At 59.1% G+C, this 22,684-nt stretch overlaps 1 protein-coding gene across 5 annotated transcripts in view; it reads right to left on the bottom strand.

Annotated features, from left to right (window-relative positions):
• The window catches only part of LOC132395249 (probable flap endonuclease 1 homolog), a 64,119-nt gene that overhangs the window by 24,258 nt on the left and 17,177 nt on the right, over nt 1-22,684 (bottom strand). For all 5 annotated transcript variants that reach the window (XM_059971564.1, XM_059971565.1, XM_059971566.1 and 2 more), the window contains 2 exons: nt 15,503-15,845; nt 7,869-7,954 (listed from right to left, as the gene is read on the bottom strand). In XM_059971564.1, coding sequence (XP_059827547.1) covers nt 7,869-7,954; nt 15,503-15,845 — 429 coding nt within the window. The remainder of the gene's footprint in view (nt 1-7,868; nt 7,955-15,502; nt 15,846-22,684) is intronic.

Genomic DNA, 22,684 nt, shown 5'->3' with positions numbered 1-22,684 from the left:
CGCCGCACACGTGGCCTCTGACTCAGCTGGAGCCTGAGGGGGGGGATGTCCCGGGGTTAGGGACAGTATGGGGTGTGTGAGGGGACCAGCGCCGCACACGTGGCCTCTGCCTCAGCTGGAGCCTGAGGGGGGGGATGTCCCGGGGTTAGGGACAGTATGGGGTGTGTGAGGGGACCAGCGCCGCACACGTGGCCTCTGACTCAGCTGGAGCCTGAGGGGGGGGATGTCCCGGGGTTAGGGACAGTATGGGGTGTGTGAGGGGACCAGCGCCGCACACGTGGCCTCTGACTCAGCTGGAGCCTGAGGGGGGGGATGTCCCGGGGTTAGGGACGGTATGGGGTGTGTGAGGGGACCAGCGCCGCACACGTGGCCTCTGACTCAGCTGGAGCCTGAGGGGGGGGATGTCCCGGGGTTAGGGACGGTATGGGGTGTGTGAGGGGACCAGCGCCGCACACGTGGCCTCTGCCTCAGCTGGAGCCTGAGGGGGGGGATGTCCCGGGGTTAGGGACGGTATGGGGTGTGTGAGGGGACCAGCGCCGCACACGTGGCCTCTGACTCAGCTGGAGCCTGAGGGGGGGGGATGTCCCGGGGTTAGGGACGGTATGGGGTGTGTGAGGGGACCAGCGCCGCACACGTGGCCTCTGACTCAGCTGGAGCCTGAGGGGGGGGATGTCCCGGGGTTAGGGACGGTATGGGGTGTGTGAGGGGACCAGCGCCGCACACGTGGCCTCTGACTCAGCTGGAGCCTGAGGGGGGGGATGTCCCAGGGCAAGGAAAGAGTTCAACTTGATTCCTACTTGGTATGTGCTAAGATAAAGACTTAAAGAATGTGGTGTGGGGTTAGGGTTAGGGTTAGGGTTAGGATGGTGTGGGATGTGTGACGGACGGTGTGGAGTGTGTGAGGGGACGGTGTGGGGTGTGTGACGGAGGGTGTGGGTTGTGTCAGGGAACGGTGTGGGGTGTGTGAGGGGACGGTGTGGGGTGTGTGAGGGGACGGTGTGGGGTGTGTGACGGACGGTGTGGGGTGTGTGACGGACGGTGTGGGGTGTGTGACGGACGGTGTGGGGTGTGTGTGACGGACGGTGTGGGGTGTGTCAGGGGACGGAGTGGGGTGTGTGACGGACGGTGTGGGGTTTGTGTGAGGGGGCGGTGTGGGGTGTGTGACGGACGATGTGGGGTTTGTGTGTGACGGACGGTGTGGGGTGTGTGATGGACGGTGTGGGATGTGTGACGGACGGTGTGGTGTGTGTGACGGACGGTGTGGGATGTGTAACGGAGGGTGTGGGGTGTGTGAGGGGACGGTGTGGGGTGTGTGAGGGGACGGTGTGGGGTGTGTGACGGACGGTATTGGGTGTGTGTGACGGACGGTGTGGGGTGTATGAGGGGACGGTGTGGGGTGTGTGAGGGGACGGTGTGGGGTGTGTGACGGACGGTATTGGGTGTGTGTGACGGACGGTGTGGGGTGTATGAGGGGACGGTGTGGGGTGTGTGAGGGGACGGTGTGGGGTGTGTGACGGACGGTATTGGGTGTGTGTGACGGATGGTGTGGGGTGTATGAGGGGACGGTGTGGGGTGTGTGATGGACGGTGGGGGTGTGTGAGGGTACGGTGTGGGGTGTGTGACAGACGGTGTGGGGAGTGTGTGTGACGGACGGTGTGGGGTGTGTGACGGACGGTATTGGGTGTGTGTGATGGACGGTGTGGGGTGTGTGAGGTGACGATGTGGTGTGTGTGACGGACGGTGTGGGGTGTGTGACAGACGGTGTGGGGTGTGTGACGGACGGTATTGGGTGTGTGTGACGGACGGTGTGGGGTGTGTGACGGACGGTGGGGGTGTGTGTGACAGACGGTGTGGGGTGTGTGACGGACGGTGTGGGGTGTGTGAGGGTACAGTGTGGGGTGTGTGACAGACGGTGTGGGGTGTGTGACGGACGGTGTGGGGTGTGTGAGGTGACGATGTGGTGTGTGTGAGGGGACGGTGTGGGGTGTGTGACGGACGGTGTGGGGTGTGTGAGGGTACGGTGTGGGGTGTGTGACAGACGGTGTGGGGTGTGTGACGGACGGTGTGGGGTGTGTGAGGGTACGGTGTGGGGTGTGTGACAGACGGTGTGGGGTGTGTGACGGACGGTGTGGGGTGTGTGACGGACGGTGTGGGGTGTGTGAGGTGACGATGTGGTGTGTGTGAGGGGACGGTGTGGGGTGTGTGACGGACGGTGTGGGGTGTGTGAGGGTACGGTGTGGGGTGTGTGACAGACGGTGTGGGGTGTGTGACGGACGGTGTGGGGTGTGTGAGGGTACGGTGTGGAGTGTGTGAGGGGACGGTGTGGGGTGTGTGACGGACGGTGTGGGGTGTGTGAGGTGACGATGTGGTGTGTGTGAGGGGACGGTGTGGGGTGTGTGACGGACGGTGTGGGGTGTGTGACAGACGGTGTGGGGTGTGTGACGGACGGTATTGGGTGTGTGTGACGGACGGTGTGGGGTGTGTGAGGTGACGATGTGGTGTGTGTGACGGACGGTGTGGGGTGTGTGACGGACGGTGGGGGTGTGTGAGGGGACGGTGTGGGGTGTGTGAGGGGACGGTGTGGGGTGTGTGACGGACGGTGTGGGGTGTGTGACGGACGGTGTGGGGTGTGTGACGGACGGTGGGGGTGTGTGAGGGGACGGTGTGGGGTGTGTGAAGGGACGGTGTGGGGTGTGTGACGGACGGTGGGGGTGTGTGAGGGGACGATATGGGGTGTGTGACGGACGGTGGGGGTGTGTGAGGGGACGGTGTGGGGTGTGTGAGGGGACGGTGTGGGGTGTGTGACGGACGGTGGGGGTGTGTGAGGGGTACGGTGTGGGGTGTGTGACGGACGGTGTGGGGTGTGTGAGGGTACGGTGTGGGGTGTGTGACAGACGGTGTGGGGTTTGTGACAGACGGTGTGGGGTGTGTGACGGACAGTGTGGGGTGTGTGAGGGGACGGTGTGGGGTGTGTCAGGGAACGGTGTGGGGTGTGTGATGGACGGTGTGGGGTGTGTCAGGGGACGGTGTGGGGTGTGTCAGGGGACGGTGTGGGTTGTGTCAGGGGACGGTGTGGGGTGTGTGAGGGGACGGTGTGGGGTATGTGAGGGGACGGTGTGGGGTGTGACAGGGGACGGTGTGGGGTGTGACAGGGGACGGTGTGGGGTGTGTCAGGGAATGGTGTGGGGTTTGTGACGGACGGTGTGGGGTGTGTGACGGACGGTGTGGGGTGTGTGAGGGGACGGTGTGGGGTGTGTCAGGGGACGGTGTGGGGTGTGTGATGGACGGTGTGGGGTGTGTCAGGGGACGGTGTGGGGTGTGTCAGGGGACGGTGTGGGGTGTGTCAGGGGACGGTGTGGGTTGTGTCAGGGGACGGTGTGGGGTGTGTCAGGGGACGGTGTGGGGTGTGTCAGGGGACGGTGTGGGGTGTGTCAGGGAACGGTGTGGGTTGTGTCAGGGGACGGTGTGGGGTGTGTGACGGACGGTGTGGGGTGTGTGACGGACGGTGTGGGGTGTGTGAGGGGACGGTGTGGGTTGTGTCAGGGGACGGTGTGGGGTGTGTCAGGGGACGGTGTGGGGTGTGTCAGGGAACGGTGTGGGTTGTGTCAGGGGACGGTGTGGGGTGTGTGACGGACGGTGTGGGGTGTGTGATGGACGGTGTGGGATGTGTGACGGACGGTGTGGTGTGTGTGACGGACGGTGTGGGATGTGTAACGGAGGGTGTGGGGTGTGTGAGGGGACGGTGTGGGGTGTGTGAGGGGACGGTGTGGGATGTGTAACGGAGGGTATGGGGTGTGTGAGGGGACCAGCGCCGCACACGTGGCCTCTGCCTCAGCTGGAGCCTGAGGGGGGGGATGTCCCGGGGTTAGGGACAGTATGGGGTGTGTGAGGGGACCAGCGCCGCACACGTGGCCTCTGACTCAGCTGGAGCCTGAGGGGGGGGATGTCCCGGGGTTAGGGACAGTATGGGGTGTGTGAGGGGACCAGCGCCGCACACGTGGCCTCTGACTCAGCTGGAGCCTGAGGGGGGGGATGTCCCGGGGTTAGGGACGGTATGGGGTGTGTGAGGGGACCAGCGCCGCACACGTGGCCTCTGACTCAGCTGGAGCCTGAGGGGGGGGATGTCCCGGGGTTAGGGACGGTATGGGGTGTGTGAGGGGACCAGCGCCGCACACGTGGCCTCTGCCTCAGCTGGAGCCTGAGGGGGGGGATGTCCCGGGGTTAGGGACGGTATGGGGTGTGTGAGGGGACCAGCGCCGCACACGTGGCCTCTGACTCAGCTGGAGCCTGAGGGGGGGGATGTCCCGGGGTTAGGGACGGTATGGGGTGTGTGAGGGGACCAGCGCCGCACACGTGGCCTCTGACTCAGCTGGAGCCTGAGGGGGGGGATGTCCCAGGGCAAGGAAAGAGTTCAACTTGATTCCTACTTGGTATGTGCTAAGATAAAGACTTAAAGAATGTGGTGTGGGGTTAGGGTTAGGGTTAGGGTTAGGATGGTGTGGGATGTGTGACGGACGGTGTGGAGTGTGTGAGGGGACGGTGTGGGGTGTGTGACGGAGGGTGTGGGTTGTGTCAGGGAACGGTGTGGGGTGTGTGAGGGGACGGTGTGGGGTGTGTGAGGGGACGGTGTGGGGTGTGTGACAGACGGTGTGGGGTGTGTGACGGACGGTGTGGGGTGTGTGACGGACGGTGTGGGGTGTGTGTGACGGACGGTGTGGGGTGTGTCAGGGGACGGAGTGGGGTGTGTGACGGACGGTGTGGGGTTTGTGTGAGGGGGCGGTGTGGGGTGTGTGACGGACGATGTGGGGTTTGTGTGTGACGGACGGTGTGGGGTGTGTGATGGACGGTGTGGGATGTGTGACGGACGGTGTGGTGTGTGTGACGGACGGTGTGGGATGTGTAACGGAGGGTGTGGGGTGTGTGAGGGGACGGTGTGGGGTGTGTGAGGGGACGGTGTGGGGTGTGTGACGGACGGTATTGGGTGTGTGTGACAGACGGTGTGGGGTGTATGAGGGGACGGTGTGGGGTGTGTGAGGGGACGGTGTGGGGTGTGTGACGGACGGTATTGGGTGTGTGTGACGGACGGTGTGGGGTGTATGAGGGGACGGTGTGGGGTGTGTGAGGGGACGGTGTGGGGTGTGTGACGGACGGTATTGGGTGTGTGTGACGGATGGTGTGGGGTGTATGAGGGGACGGTGTGGGGTGTGTGATGGACGGTGGGGGTGTGTGAGGGTACGGTGTGGGGTGTGTGACAGACGGTGTGGGGAGTGTGTGTGACGGACGGTGTGGGGTGTGTGACGGACGGTATTGGGTGTGTGTGATGGACGGTGTGGGGTGTGTGAGGTGACGATGTGGTGTGTGTGACGGACGGTGTGGGGTGTGTGACAGACGGTGTGGGGTGTGTGACGGACGGTATTGGGTGTGTGTGACGGACGGTGTGGGGTGTGTGACGGACGGTGGGGGTGTGTGTGACAGACGGTGTGGGGTGTGTGACGGACGGTGTGGGGTGTGTGAGGGTACAGTGTGGGGTGTGTGACAGACGGTGTGGGGTGTGTGACGGACGGTGTGGGGTGTGTGAGGTGACGATGTGGTGTGTGTGAGGGGACGGTGTGGGGTGTGTGACGGACGGTGTGGGGTGTGTGAGGGTACGGTGTGGGGTGTGTGACAGACGGTGTGGGGTGTGTGACGGACGGTGTGGGGTGTGTGAGGGTACGGTGTGGGGTGTGTGACAGACGGTGTGGGGTGTGTGACGGACGGTGTGGGGTGTGTGACGGACGGTGTGGGGTGTGTGAGGTGACGATGTGGTGTGTGTGAGGGGACGGTGTGGGGTGTGTGACGGACGGTGTGAGGTGTGTGAGGGTACGGTGTGGGGTGTGTGACAGACGGTGTGGGGTGTGTGACGGACGGTGTGGGGTGTGTGAGGGTACGGTGTGGAGTGTGTGAGGGGACGGTGTGGGGTGTGTGACGGACGGTGTGGGGTGTGTGAGGTGACGATGTGGTGTGTGTGAGGGGACGGTGTGGGGTGTGTGACGGACGGTGTGGGGTGTGTGACAGACGGTGTGGGGTGTGTGACAGACGGTGTGGGGTGTGTGACGGACGGTATTGGGTGTGTGTGACGGACGGTGTGGGGTGTGTGAGGTGACGATGTGGTGTGTGTGACGGACGGTGTGGGGTGTGTGACGGACGGTGGGGGTGTGTGAGGGGACGGTGTGGGGTGTGTGAGGGGACGGTGTGGGGTGTGTGACGGACGGTGTGGGGTGTGTGACGGACGGTGTGGGGTGTGTGACGGACGGTGGGGGTGTGTGAGGGGACGGTGTGGGGTGTGTGAAGGGACGGTGTGGGGTGTGTGACGGACGGTGGGGGTGTGTGAGGGGACGATATGGGGTGTGTGACGGACGGTGGGGGTGTGTGAGGGGACGGTGTGGGGTGTGTGAGGGGACGGTGTGGGGTGTGTGACGGACGGTGGGGGTGTGTGAGGGGTACGGTGTGGGGTGTGTGACGGACGGTGTGGGGTGTGTGAGGGTACGGTGTGGGGTGTGTGACAGACGGTGTGGGGTTTGTGACAGACGGTGTGGGGTGTGTGACGGACAGTGTGGGGTGTGTGAGGGGACGGTGTGGGGTGTGTCAGGGAACGGTGTGGGGTGTGTGATGGACGGTGTGGGGTGTGTCAGGGGACGGTGTGGGGTGTGTCAGGGAACGGTGTGGGTTGTGTCAGGGGACGGTGTGGGGTGTGTGAGGGGACGGTGTGGGGTATGTGAGGGGACGGTGTGGGGTGTGACAGGGGACGGTGTGGGGTGTGTCAGGGAATGGTGTGGGGTTTGTGACGGACGGTGTGGGGTGTGTGACGGACGGTGTGGGGTGTGTGAGGGGACGGTGTGGGGTGTGTCAGGGGACGGTGTGGGGTGTGTGATGGACGGTGTGGGGTGTGTCAGGGGACGGTGTGGGGTGTGTCAGGGGACGGTGTGGGTTGTGTCAGGGGACGGTGTGGGGTGTGTCAGGGGACGGTGTGGGGTGTGTCAGGGGACGGTGTGGGGTGTGTCAGGGAACGGTGTGGGTTGTGTCAGGGGACGGTGTGGGGTGTGTGACGGACGGTGTGGGGTGTGTGACGGACGGTGTGGGGTGTGTGAGGGGACGGTGTGGGTTGTGTCAGGGGACGGTGTGGGGTGTGTCAGGGGACGGTGTGGGGTGTGTCAGGGAACGGTGTGGGTTGTGTCAGGGGACGGTGTGGGGTGTGTGACGGACGGTGTGGGGTGTGTGACGGACGGTGTGGGGTGTGTGAGGGGACAGTGTGGAGTGTGTGACGGACGGTCTGGGGTGTTTCAGGGGACGGTGTGGGTTGTGTCAGGGGACGGTGTGGGGTGTGTGAGGGGACAGTGTGGAGTGTGTGACGGACGGTCTGGGGTGTTTCAGGGGACGGTGTGGGGTGTGTGATGGACGGTGTAGGGTGTGTGGGTTGTGTCAGGGGACGGTGTGGGGTGTGTGATGGGACGGTGTGGAGTGTGTGACGGACGGTGTGGGGTGTGTGAGGGGACAGTGTGGGGTGTGTGAGGGGACGGTGTCTCATAATTTTGCATCCCTCTATCAAATCTCCTCTCAATCGTTGACAATCTAGGGAATAAAGACCTTGCCTATTGAATTTTTTCCTTTAACTAAAGTCAGCAATTTCCAAAACACTCCTTGTAAATTTACTCACTACTCCTTTACCCTTGCTTACATCTTTCCTGTAGGTAGGTGAGCAAAACTGCACAAAATTCTCCAATTCATTCCTAACCAACTTCTTGTACAGAACTTGTAAAACAGCAGTCAGTTCCCTGCCCTCACCGTGCCTTGTCACAGCTGCCTCTCCTCTGCTCCCCATGCAGACATACCTCAATGTACGGCACCCCCAGGAGGGTGAGCAGACGCTGACAGTCGCGGCGGCCGGTCCTCGCAACGGGCTCCGCCGTCTCAGCCACTGCAGGAGGGAGAAAACGGCACAGTCTGTAATTGCCCGTTTGAACGGAATTCTGCCGGCTGACTCTGTGGTCAGGAATCTATCATCTGCCCAACTAATCAGGAATTTTTTCCCAACAAAGTATCTTTATTACAAATTCAGTGCTACAAATATATACAAACCAGTGACTAACACAATCACAAGACAAACGACATTAAACTAAAAAGTTTCCAGCTCTGTCAATGATGCCGTTAATCCCCGGCAGACCACACAGGTCCTGGAACACTCTAGATGCTGTTAACCCCCCGATTGGTCCTGGAACACTCTAGATGCTGTTAACCCCCCACTGGTCCTGGAACACTCTAGATGCTGTTAACCCCCCCACTGGTCCTGGTACACTCTAGATGCTGTTAACACCCCACCGGTCTTGGAACTCTCCAGATGCTGTTAACCCCCCACCGGACCTGGAACACTCTGGATGCTGTTAACCCCCCACCGGTCCTGGAACACTCTAGATGCTGTTAACCCCCCCGGCAGAGCCCACCGGTCCTGGAACACTCGAGATGCTGTTAACCCCCACCCCCCCACCGGCAGAGCCCACCAGTCCTGGAACATTCTAGATGCTGTTAACCCCCCACCGGCAGAGCCCACCGGTCCTGGAACACTCTAGATGCTGTTAACCCCCCTGGGCAGAGCCCACCGGTCCTGGAACACTCTCGATGCTGTTAACCCCCCACCGGCAGAGCCCACCAGTCCTGGAACACTCTAGATGCTGTTAACCCCCCACCGGTCCTGGAACACTCTAGATGCTGTTAACCCCCGCAGCACAGCCCACCGGTCCTGGAACACTCTAGATGCTGTTAACCCCCCTGGCAGAGCCCACCGGTCCTGGAACACTCTAGATGCTGTTAACCCCCACACCTCCACCGGCAGAGCACACCAGTCCTGGAACAGTCTAGATGCTGTTAATCCCCCACAGGCAGAGCCCACCGGTCCTGGAACTCTCCAGATGCTGTTGAACCCCCCCCCCCCCCCCACCGGTCCTGGAACACTCTAGACGCTGTTAAACCCCCACCGGTCCTGGAACACTCTAAATGCTGTTAACCCCCCTGGCAGAGCCCACTGGTCCTGGAACACTCTAGATGCTGTTAACCCCCCCGGCAGAGCCCACCGGTCCTGGAACACTCTAGATGCTGTTAAACCCCCACCGGTCCTGGAACACTCTAAATGCTGTTAACCCCCCTGGCAGAGCCCACTGGTCCTGGAACACTCTAAATGCTGTTAACCCCCCTGGCAGAGCCCACTGGTCCTGGAACACTCTAGATGCTGTTAACCCCCCGGCAGAGCCCACCGGTCCTGGAACACTCTAGACGCTGTTAACCCCCCACCGGCAGAGCCCACCAGCCCTGGAACTCTCCAGATGCTGTTAAACCCCACCGGTCCTGGAACACTCTAGATGGTGTTAACACCCCCACCAGTCCTGGAACACTCGAGATGAAGTTAACCCCCACGCCCCCACCGGTCCTGGAACACTCTAGACGCTGTTAAACCCCCACCGGTCCTGGAACACTCTAAATGCTGTTAACCCCCCTGGCAGAGCCCACTGGTCCTGGAACACTCTAGATGCTGTTAACCCCCCCGGCAGAGCCCACCGGTCCTGGAACACTCTAGATGCTGTTAACCCCCCACCGGTCCTGGAACACTCTAAATGCTGTTAACCCCCCTGGCAGAGCCCACTGGTCCTGGAACACTCTAAATGCTGTTAACCCCCCTGGCAGAGCCCACTGGTCCTGGAACACTCTAGATGCTGTTAACCCCCCGGCAGAGCCCACCGGTCCTGGAACACTCTAGACGCTGTTAACCCCCCACCGGCAGAGCCCACCAGCCCTGGAACACTCCAGATGCTGTTAAACCCCACCGGTCCTGGAACACACTAGATGCTGTTAACACCCCCACCAGTCCTGGAACACTCGAGATGAAGTTAACCCCCCCACCAGGCCTGGAACACTCGAGATGCTGTTAACCCCCACACCCCCACCAGTCCTGGAACACTCTAGATGCTGTTAAACCCCCACCGGTCCTGGAACACTCGAGATGCTGTTAACCCCCACGCCCCCACCGGTCCTGGAACACTCCAGATGCTGTTAACCCCCCACCGGTCCAGAAACACTCTAGATGCTGTTAAACCCCCACCGGTCCTGGAACACTCTAGATGCTGTTAACCCCCCACCGGTCCTGGAACACTCTAGATGCTGTTAAACCCCCACCGGTCCTGGAACACTCTAGATGCTGTTAACCCCCCTGGCAGAGCCCACCGGTCCTGGAACACTCTAGGTGCTGTTAACCCCCCACCGGTCCTGGAACACTCTAGATGCTGTTAAACCCCCACCGGTCCTGGAACACCCTAGATGCTGTTAACCCCCACGCCCCCACCGGTCCTGGAACACTCTAGATGCTGTTAAACCCCCACCGGTCCTGGAACACTCTAGATGCTGTTAACCCCCCTGGCAGAGCCCACCGGTCCTGGAACACTCTAGCTGCTGTTAACCCCACCGGCAGAGGACACCGGTCCTGGAACACTCTAGGTGCTGTTAACCCCCCACCGGTCCTGGAACACTCTAGATGCTGTTAACCCCCCAGGCAGAGCCCACTGGTCCTGGAATACTCTAGATGCTGTTAACCCCCCCGGCAGAGCCCACCGGTCCTGGAACACTCTAGATGCTGTTAACCCCCCCACCAGTCCTGGAACACTCGAGATGAAGTTAACCCCCACGCCCCCACCGGTCCTGGAACACTCTAGATGCTGTTAAACCCCCAGGCAGAGCCCACCGGTCCTGGAACACTCCAGATGCTGTTAAACCCCACCGGTCCTGGAACACACTAGATGCTGTTAACACCCCCACCAGTCCTGGAACACTCGAGATGAAGTTAACCACCCCACCAGGCCTGGAACACTCGAGATGCTGTTAACCCCCACGCCCCCACCAGTCCTGGAACACTCTAGATGCTGTTAAACCCCCACCGGTCCTGGAACACTCTAGATGCTGTTAACCCCCACGCCCCCACCGGTCCTGGAACACTCTAGATGCTGTTAAACCCCCACCGGTCCTGGAACACTCCAGATGCTGTTAACCCCCCACCGGTCCAGAAACACTCTAGATGCTGTTAACCCCCACCCCTGGCAGAGCCCACCGGTCCTGGAACACTCTAGATGCTGTTAACCCCCCAGGCAGAGCCCACTGGTCCTGGAATACTCTAGATGCTGTTAACCCACCCGGCAGAGCCCACCGGTCCTGGAACACTCCAGATGCTGTTAAACCCCACCGGTCCTGGAACACACTAGATGCTGTTAACATCCCCACCAGTCCTGGAACACTCGAGATGAAGTTAACCACCCCACCAGGCCTGGAACACTCGAGATGCTGTTAACCCCCACGCCCCCACTAGTCCTAGAACACTCTAGATGCTGTTAAACCCCCACCGGTCCTGGAACACTCTAGATGCTGTTAACCCCCACGCCCCCACCGGTCCTGGAACACTCTAGATGCTGTTAAACCCCCACCGGTCCTGGAACACTCCAGATGCTGTTAACCCCCCACCGGTCCAGAAACACTCTAGATGCTGTTAACCCCCACCCCTGGCAGAGCCCACCGGTCCTGGAACACTCTAGATGCTGTTAACCCCCCACCGGCAGAGCCCACCGGTCCTGGAACTCTCTAGATGCTGTTAACCCACCCCCGGCAGAGCCCACTGGTCCTGGAACTCTCTAGATGCTGTTAACCCCCCACCGGTCCTGGAACTCTCTAGATGCTGTTAATCCCCCACCGGTCCTGGAACTCTCTAGATGCTGTTAACCCACCCCCGGCAGAGTCCACCGGTCCTGGAACTCTCTAGGTGCTGTTAACCCACCCTCGGCAGAGCCCACCGGTCCTGGAACTCTCTAGATGCTGTTAACCCCCCACCGGTCCTGGAACTCTCTAGATGCTGTTAACCCCCCACCGGTCCTGGAACTCTCTAGATGCTGTTAACCCCCCTGGCAGAGCCCACCGGTCCTGGAACACTCTAGATGCTGTTAACCCCCCCCGGCACAGGCCACCGGTCCTGGAACATTCTAGATGCTGTTAACCCCCCCCGGCACAGGCCACCGGTCCTGGAACATTCTAGATGCTGTTAACCCCGCACCGGCAGATCCCACCGGTCCTGGAATACTCTAGATGCTGTTACGCCCCCCACCGGTCCTGGAACACTCTAGATGCTGTTAACCCCCCACCGGTCCTGGAACTCTCTAGATGCTGTTAACCCCCCGGGCAGAGCCCACCGGTCATGGAACACTCTAGATGCTGTTAACCCCCCCACCCACTGGTCCTGGAACACTAGATGCTGTTTACCCCCCACTGGGCCTGGAACACTCTAGATGCTGTTTACCCCCCACCGGTCCTGGAACACTCTCGATGCTGTTAACCCCCCCCCCCCCACCGGGCCTGGAACACTCTAGATGCTGTTTACCCCCCACCGGTCCAGGAACACTCTAGATGCTGTTAACCCCTCCGGCAGAGCCCAGCGGTCATGGAACACTCTAGATGCTGTTAACCCCCCCCCCAGCAGAGCCCACCGGTCCTGGAACACTCTAGATGCTGTTAACCCCCCACCGGTCCTGGAACTCTCTAGATGCTGTTAACCCCCCGGGCAGAGCCCACCGGTCCTGGAACACTCTAGATGCTGTTAAACCCCCGGGCAGAGCCCACCGGTCCTGGAACACTCTAGATGCTGTTAACCCCCCCCTGGCAGAGCCCACCGGTCCTGGAACACTCCAGATGCTGTTAACCCCCCCACCGGGCCTGGAACACTCTAGTTGCTGTTAACCCCTCCGGCAGAGGACACCGGTCCTGGAACTCTCTAGATGCTGTTAACACCCCCACCGGGCCTGGAACACTCTAGATGCTGTTAACCCCACCGGCAGAGGACACCGGTCCTGGAACACTCTAGATGCTGTTAACACCCCCACCAGTCCTGGAACACTCTAGATGCTGTTAACCCCACCGGCAGAGGACACCGGTCCTGGAACACTCTAGATGCTGTTAACCCCGGGGGCAGAGCCCACCGGTCCTGGAACACTCTAGACGCTGTTAACCCCCCACCGGTCCTGGAACTCTCTAGATGCTGTTAACCCCTCAGGCAGAGCCCACCGGTCCTGGAACACTCCAGATGCTGTTAAACCCCCACCGGTCCTGGAACTCTCTCGATGCTGTTAACCCCCCTGGCAGAGCCCACCGGTCCTGGAACACTCTAGATGCTGTTAACCCCCTCACCGGTCCTGGAACACTCTCGATGCTGTTAACCCCCCCCACCGGGCCTGGAACACTCTAGATGCTGTTAACCCCCCACCGGTCCTGGAACACTCTAGATGCTGTTAACCCCTCCGGCAGAGCCCACCGGTCATGGAACTCTCTAGATGCTGTTAACCCCCCTACCGGTCCTGGAACACTCTAGATGCTGTTAACCCCCCCGGCTGACCCCACCAGTCCTGGAACACTCTAGATGCTGTTAACCCCTCCGGCAGAGCCCACCGGTCATGGAACACTCTAGATGCTCTTAACCCGCCCCCCCGGGACCTGGAACACTCTAGATGCTGTTAACTCCCCACCGGCAGAGCCCACCGGTCCTGGAACACTCTAGATGCTGTTAACCCCCCACCGGCAGAGCCCACCGGTCCTGGAACACTCTAGATGCTGTTAACCCCCCACCGGTCCTGGAACACTCTAGATGCTGTTAACCCCCCACCGATCCTGGAACATTCTAGATGCTGTTAACCCCCCCCACCGGTCCTAGAACACTGCAGATGCTGTTAACCCCCCCCCCACCGGTCCTAGAACACTATAGATGCTGTTAACCCCCCCGGCAGAGCCCACCAGTCCTGGAACACTCTAGATGCTGTTAATCAAAACAAGATCCACTGATCCTTCGAGGCAGACCCAAACCAGTGAGCTGGGGATCTACCGTTCCCGTCCGGTCGGCCGTTCTGTCTTCTCCCATGTCAGTGTGTATGTTCCGGTGCGTGTGTTTGTATGTGGCTACACGCGTGTCAGCAAGTGTGCATGTGCCTGCGTACGTGTGGGTGTGAATGTTTGTGCACGTGCGTGTCTATCTGATGTTTGTGTTTCTGTCTGTGTGTGAGTGCCTGTGAGAGTGTGCGAGTGTGTGTGACCGAGTGTCAGCATGATAATGTGTGTCTGTCTCTGTGTGAGTGAGTGTGACTGTGTGCATCTCTGAGTGTGTGTGTCAGTCTGTGTGCGTGAGTGAGAGTGAATGCGAGAGAGAATGTGTGTGATTGTGCTTGTGTGAATGTGTCTGTGTGTGTGTGTCTGTCTGTGCCTGTGTGTGTGAGTGTGAGTGTGTGTGTGTGAGTATGTCTGTGTCTGTGTGTGCATCTGTGTGACTGTGTGTGTCTGTGTGTGTGAGTGCGTCAGTGTGTGTGTGTGTCTGTGTGAGTGTGTCTGTGTGAGTGTGTCTGTGTGTGTGTCTGTGTGTGTGTCTGTGTGTGTGTGTTTGTGTGAGTGTGTCTGTGTGTGTGTCTGTGTGTGTGTGTTTCTGTGTGAGTGTCTGTGTGAGTGTCTGTGTGAATGTCTGTGTGAGTGCGTCAGTGTGTGTGTGTCTGTGTGAGTGTGTCTGTGTGTGTGTCTGTGTGTGTGTGTTTCTGTGTGAGTGTCTGTGTGAGTGTGTTTCTGTGTGAGTGTCTGTGTGAGTGTCTGTGTGAATGTCTGTGTGAGTGTCTGTGTGAGTGTCTGTGTGAGTGTGTTTCTGTGTGAGTGTCTGTGTGAGTGTCTGTGTGAGTGTCTGTGTGAGTGTGTGAGTGTGTTTCTGTGTGAGTGTCTGTGTGAGTGTCTGTGTGAGTGTCTGTGTGAATGTCTGTGTGAGTGTCTGTGTGAGTGTCTGTGTGAGTGTCTGTGTGAGTGTCTGTGTGAATGTCTGTGTGAGTGTCTGTGTGAATGTCTGTGTGAGTGTCTGTGTGAGTGTGTTTCTGTGTGAGTGTCTGTGTGAGTGTCTGTGTGAGTGTCTGTGTGAATGTCTGTGTGAGTGTCTGTGTGAGTGTCTATGTGAGTGTCTGTGTGAGTGTCTGTGTGAATGTCTGTGTGAGTGTCTGTGTGAGTGTCTGTGTGAGTGTCTGTGTGAGTGTCTGTGTGAGTGTCTGTGTGAGTGTCTGTGTGAGTGTCTGTGTGAATGTCTGTGTGAGTGTCTGTGTGAGTGTCTGTGTGAGTGTCTGTGTGAGTGTCTGTGTGAATGTGTGTGGTGAAATCTGTCATGGAGTGTAGGAGTTTAGATGGAATGTGGGGGTATGAAAAGGGATTGAGGGTGGGCACATACTCGATGGACTGACAGGCCTGTTTCTGTGTCATATGAACTGCTGACAGCAGGCAGTGGAGGAGAGACATGTCAGAGAATCAATGGGGGAAGGGATCGAATGGTGGGCCATGTGCTGAGCTGCTGGGGTGACAGATCCCCAGCCACCTCCGGGTGCAGGGTCCATGGCGGAGACCAGATCCCTAGCGACAATGGAGCAAGCCCACTTACCTTTACAGTCCTGCTCTTGGCTGTTGGGGCTCGGTCCACATGCCTGTCCATCCTTCTCCCCGCTTGGCCTCCGCACACATCCCTCACTCTCCGTCGCTAATCTGCATCCCCCTGGGATCGGTCTCCATGTGTGTTCCCCCCTTTCCATGGTCGTTAGACACAGATATCCCTCACTCTCGGGGGCTGCAGTACACGCGTGTTCCTCACTCTCCGGGGCTGTGGTACACGTGTGTTCCTCTCTCTCTGGGGATGAACCACACGCATGATCCTTGCTCTCTGGGGCTGGTCTACATGTGTGCTCCTCATTCTCCAGCGTGGGTCTCCAACCAAGCCTCTTGCGCAGCTGTGGACAGGAAGGCACGGTCACAGGGAGACAAAATTCCCCACTGATCAAGAGCAGCCACGGTCACTGGGAGACACAACTCCCCACTGGTCAAGAGCAGCCACGGTCACTGGGAGACACAACAGCTCCCGACTGGTCAAGAGCAGCCACGGTCACTGGGAGACACAACTCCCCACTGGTCAAGAGCAGCCACTGTCACTGGGAGACACAACACCTCCCCACTGGTCAAGAGCAGCCACGGTCACTGGGAGACACAACTCCCCACTGGTCAAGAGCAGCCACGGTCACTGAGAGACACAACTCCTCCCCACTGGTCAAGAGCAACCACGGTCACTGAGAGACACAACAACTCCCCACTGGTCAAGAGCAACCACGGTCACTGAGAGACACAGCAACTCCCCACTGGTCAAGAGCAGCCACTGTCAATGGGAGACACAACACCTCCCCACTGGTCAAGAGCAGCCACGGTCACTGGGAGACACAACTCCCCACTGGTCAAGAGCAACCACGGTCACTGGGAGACACAACTCCCCACTGGTCAAGAGCAGCCACTGTTACTGGGAGACACAACACCTCCCCACTGGTCAAGAGCAGCCACGGTCACTGGGAGACACAACTCCCCACTGGTCAAGAGAAGCCACGGTCACTGAGAGACACAACTCCTCCCCACTGGTCAAGAGCAGCCACGGTCACTGGGAGACACAACAACTCCCCACTGGTCAAGAGCAGCCACGGTCACTGGGAGACACAACTCCCCACTGGTCAAGAGCAGCCACGGTCACTGGGAGACACAACAACTCCCCACTGGTCAGGAGCAGCCACGGTCACTGGGAGACACAACAACTCCCCACTGGTCAAGAGCAGCCACGGTCACTGGGAGACACAACACCCCACTGGTCAAGAGCAACCACGGTCACTGGGAGATACAACTCCCCACTGGTCAAGAGCAACCACGGTCACTGGGAGACACAACAATTCCCCACTGGTCAAGAGCAGCCACGGTCACTGGGAGACACAACAACTCCCCACTGGTCAAGAGCAAACACCGTCACTGCGAGACACAACTGCCCACTGGTCAAGAGCAACCACGGTCACTGAGAGACACAACAACTCCCCACTGGTCAAGAGCACCCACGGTCACTGGGAGACACAACAACTCCCCACTGGTCAAGAGCAGCCACGGTCACTGGGAGACACACCTCCCCACTGGTCAAGAGCAGCCACGGTCACTGAGAGACACAACAACTCCCCACTGGTCAAGAGCAGCCACGGTCACTGCGAGACACAAATCCCCACTGGTCAGGAGCAGCCACGGTCACTGAGAGACACAACAACTCCCCACTGGTCAAGAGCAGCCACGGTCACTGGGAGACACAACTCCCCACTGGTCAAGAGCAGCCACGGTCACTGGGAGACACAACACCTCCCCACAGGTCAAGAGCAGCCACGGTCACTGAGAGACACAACAACTCCCCACTGGTCAAGAGCAGCCACGGTCACTGGGAGACACAACAACTCCCCAGTGGTCAAGAGCAGCCACGGTCACTGGGAGACACAACAACTCCCCACTGGTCAAGCGCAGCCACGGTCACTGGGAGACACAACAACTCCCCACTGGACAAGAGCAGCCACGGTCACTGAGAGACACAACAACTCCCCACTGGTCAAGAGAAGCCACGGTCACTGAGAGACACAACACCTCCCCACTGGTCAAGAGCAGCCACGGTCACTGGGAGACACAACTCCCCACTGGTCAAGAGCAGCCACGGTCACTGGGAGACACAACAACTCCCCACTGGACAAGAGCAGCCACGGTCACTGGGAGACACAACAACTCCCCACTGGTCAAGAGCAGCCACGGTCACTGGGAGACACAACAACTCCCCACTGGACAAGAGCAGCTACGGTCACTGGGAGACACAACTCCCCACTGGTCAAGAGCAGCCACTGTCACTGGGTGACACAACACCTCCCCACTGGTCAAGAGCAGCCACGGTCACTGAGAGACACAACACCTCCCCACTGGTCAGGAGCAACCACGGTCACTGGGAGACACAACAACTCCCCACTGGTCAAGAGCAGCCACGGTCACTGGGAGACACAACTCCCCACTGGTCAAGAGCAGCCACGGTCACTGGGAGACACACCTCCCCATTGGTCAGGAGCAGCCACGGTCACTGAGAGACACAACAACTCCCCACTGGTCAAGAGCAGCCACGGTCACTGGGAGACACAACTCCCCACTGGTCAAGAGCAGCCACGGTCACTGAGAGACACAACAACTCCCCACTAGTCAAGAGCAGCCACGGTCACTGGGAGACACAACTCCCCACTGGTCAAGAGCAGCCACAGTCACTGGGAGACACAACAACTCCCCAGTGGTCAAGAGCATCCACGGTCACTGGGAGACACAACAACTCCCCACTGGTCAAGAGCAGCCACGGTCACTGGGAGACACAACTCCCCACTGGTCAAGAGCAGCCACGGTCACTGGGAGACACACCTCCCCACTGGTCAGGAGCAGCCACGGTCACTGAGAGACACAACAACTCCCCACTGGTCAAGAGCAGCCACGGTCACTGGGAGACACAACTCCCCACTGGTCAAGAGCAGCCACGGTCACTGAGAGACACAACAACTCCCCACTGGTCAAGAGCAGCCACGGTCACTGGGAGACACAACTCCCCACTGGTCAAGAGCAGCCACGGTCACTGGGAGACACAACTCCCCACTGGTCAAGAGCAGCCACGGTCACTGGGAGACACAACAACTCCACACTGGTCAAGAGCAGCCACGGTCACTGGGAGACACAACACCCCACTGGTCAAGAGCAACCACGGTCACTGGGAGACACAACTCCCCACTGGTCAAGAGCAACCACGGTCACTGGGAGACACAACAACTCCCCACTGGTCAAGAGCAGCCACGGTCACTGGGAGACACAACAACTCCCCACTGGTCAAGAGCAAACACCGTCACTGCGAGACACAACTCCCCAGTGGTCAAGAGCCACCACGGTCACTGAGAGACACAACAACTCCCCACTGGTCAAGAGCAGCCACGGTCACTGAGAGACACAACAACTCCCCACTGGTCAAGAGCAGCCACGGTCATTGGGAGACACACATCCCCACTGGGCAGGAGCAGCCACGGTCACTGAGAGACACAACAACTCCTCACTGGTCAAGAGCAGCCATGGTCACTGGGAGACACAACTCCCCACTGGTCAAGAGCAGCCACGGTCACTGGGAGACACAACAACTCCCCACTGGTCAAGAGCAAACACCGTCACTGCGAGACACAACTCCCCACTGGTCAAGAGCAACCACGGTCACTGAGAGACACAACAACTCCCCACTGGTCAAGAGCAGACACGGTCACTGGGAGACACAACTCCCCACTGGTCAAGAGCAGCCACGGTCACTGGGAGACACAACAACTCCCCACTGGTCAAGAGCAAACACCGTCACTGCGAGACACAACTCCCCACTGGTCAAGAGCAGCCACGGTCACTGAGAGACACAACAACTCCCCACTGGTCAAGAGCAGCCACGGTCACTGAGAGACACAACAACTCCCCACTGGTCAAGAGCAGCCACGGTCACTGGGAGACACACCTCCCCACTGGTCAGGAGCAGCCACGGTCACTGAGAGACACAACTCCCCACTGGTCAAGAGCAAACACCGTCACTGCGAGACACAAATCCCCACTGGTCAAGAGCAACCACGGTCACTGAGAGACACAACAACTCCCCACTGGTCAAGAGTAGCCACGGTCACTGAGAGACACAACAACTCCCCACTGGTCAAGAGCAGCCATGGTCACTGGGAGACACACCTCCCCACTGGTCAGGAGCAGCCATGGTCACTGTGAGACACAACTCCCCACTGGTCAAGAGAAACCACGGTCACTGGGAGACACAACAACTCCCCACTGGTCAAGAGCAGCCATGGTCACTGGGAGACACAACTCCCCACTGGTCAAGAGCAGCCACGGTCACTGGGAGACACAACTCCCCACTGGTCAAGAGCAACCACGGTCACTGGGAGACACAACTCCCCACTGGTCAAGAGCAGCCACGGTCACTGGGAGACACAACTCCCCACTGGTCAAGAGCAGCCACGGTCACTGGGAGACACAACAACTCCCCACTGGTCAAGAGCAACCACGGTCACTGGGAGACACAACACCTCCCCACAGGTCAAGAGCAGCCACGGTCACTGAGAGACACAACAACTCCCCACTGGTCAAGAGCAGCCACGGTCACTGGGAGACACAACAACTCCCCAGTGGTCAAGAGCATCCACGGTCACTGGGAGACACAACAACTCCCCACTGGTCAAGAGCAGCCATGGTCACTGGGAGACACAACTCCCCACTGGTCAAGAGCAGCCACGGTCACTGGGAGACACAACTCCCCACTGGTCAAGAGCAACCACGGTCACTGGGAGACACAACTCCCCACTGGTCAAGAGCAGCCACGGTCACTGGGAGACACAACTCCCCACTGGTCAAGAGCAGCCACGGTCACTGGGAGACACAACAACTCCCCACTGGTCAAGAGCAACCACGGTCACTGGGAGACACAACACCTCCCCACAGGTCAAGAGCAGCCACGGTCACTGAGAGACACAACAACTCCCCACTGGTCAAGAGCAGCCACGGTCACTGGGAGACACAACAACTCCCCAGTGGTCAAGAGCATCCACGGTCACTGGGAGACACAACAACTCCCCACTGGTCAAGAGCAGCCACTGTCACTGAGAGACACAACAACTCCCCACTGGTCAAGAGCAGCCACGGTCACTGGGAGACACACCTCCCCACTGGTCAAGAGCAACCACTGTCACTGGGAGACACAACAACTCCCCACTGGTCAAGAGCAGCCACTGTCACTGAGAGACACAACTCCTCCCCACTGGTCAAGAGCAGCCACGGTCACTGAGAAACACAACACCTCCCCACTGGTCAAGAGCAGCAATGGTCACTGAGACACAACTCCCCACTGGTCAAGAGCAGCCACGGTCACTGGGAGACACAACTCCCCACTGGTGAAGAAGGCACAGCAGCATCTACACTTACTGAGACGCTCCCTATCCCTATTCTACAGGAGCAACGTCGAGACCGTCCTGTCTGGCTGCATGATTGTGAGGTACAGGAGCTGCAAGGCACCCAACCACAAAATCCTACAGAGGAGAGTGAAACCCTACGGAGGAGAGTGAAACCCCACAGAGGAGAGTGAAACCCTACGGAGGAGAGTGAAACCCTACGGAGGTGAGTGAAACCCTACGGAGGAGAGTGAAACCCTACGGAGGACAGTGAAACCCTACGGAGGAGAGTGAAACCCTACAGAGGACAGTGAAACCCTACGGAGGAGAGTGGAAGGCTACGGAGGAGAGTGAAACCCTACAGAGGACAGTGAAACCCTACGGAGGACAGTGAAACCCTACCGAGGAGACTGAAACCCTACAGAGGAGAGTGAAACCCTACGGAGGAGAGTGAAACCCTACGGAGGAGAGTGAAACCCTACGGAGGACAGTAAACCCCTACGGAGGAGAGTGAAACCCTACGGAGGAGAGTGAAACCCTACGGAGGAGAGTGGAACGCTACGGAGGAGAGTGAAACCCTACGGAGGAGTGTGAATCCCTACAGAGGACAGTAAACCCCTACGGAGGAGAGTGAAACCCTACGGAGGAGAGTGAAACACTACGGAGGAGAGTGAAACCCTACGGAGGAGAGTGGAACGCTACGGAGGAGAGTGAAACCCTACGGAGGAGTGTGAATCCCTACAGAGGACAGTAAACCCCTACGGAGGAGAGTGAAACCCTACGGAGGAGAGTGGAACCCTACAGAGGAGAGTAGAACCCTACAGAGGAGAGTGAAACCCTACGGAGGTGAGTGAAACCCTACGGAGGTGAGTGGAACCCTACAGAGGAGAGTGAATCCCTACGGAGGACAGTAAACTCCTACAGAGGAGAGTGAAACCCTACAGAGGAGAGTGAAACCCTACAGAGGAGAGTGAAACCCTACGGAGGAGAGTGAATCCCTACGGAGGCAAGTAAACTCCTACGGAGGAGAGTGAAACCCTACAGAGGAGAGTGAAACCCTACAGAGGAGAGTGAAACCCTACGGAGGACAGTAAACCCCTATGGAGGAGAGTGAAACCCTACGGAGGACAGTAAACCCTTATGGAGGAGAGTGAAACCCTACGGAGGAGAGTGAAACCCTACGGAGGAGAGTGAAACCCTACAGAGGAGAGTGAAACCCTACGGAGGACAGTAAACCCCTACGGAGGAGAGTGAAACCCTACGGAGGAGAGTGAAACCCTACAGAGGAGAGTGAAACCCTACGGAGGACAGTAAACCCCTACGGAGGAGAGTGAAAACCTACGGAGGACAGTAAACCCCTACGGAGGACAGTAAACCCCTACAGAGGAGAGTGAAACCCTACGGAGGTGAGTGAAACCCTACGGAGGTGAGTGAAACCCTACGGAGGTGAGTGGAACCCTACAGAGGAGAGTGAAACCCTACAGAGGAGAGTGAAACCCTACGGAGGACAGTAAACCCCTATGGAGGAGAGTGAAACCCTACGGAGGACAGTAAACCCTTATGGAGGAGAGTGAAACCCTACGGAGGAGAGTGAAACCCTACGGAGGAGAGTGAAACCCTACAGAGGAGAGTGAAACCCTACGGAGGACAGTAAACCCCTACGGAGGAGAGTGAAACCCTACGGAGGAGAGTGAAACCCTACAGAGGAGAGTGAAACCCTACGGAGGACAGTAAACCCCTACGGAGGAGAGTGAAAACCTACGGAGGACAGTAAACCCCTACGGAGGACA

The sequence above is a fragment of the Hypanus sabinus genome, chromosome 6 (genome assembly GCF_030144855.1).
Source record: "Hypanus sabinus isolate sHypSab1 chromosome 6, sHypSab1.hap1, whole genome shotgun sequence".
Classification (NCBI taxonomy): domain Eukaryota; kingdom Metazoa; phylum Chordata; class Chondrichthyes; order Myliobatiformes; family Dasyatidae; genus Hypanus; species Hypanus sabinus.
The sequence above is the reverse complement of the archived record's forward strand: the minus strand, read 5'-3'. Positions and strand labels throughout refer to the sequence as shown.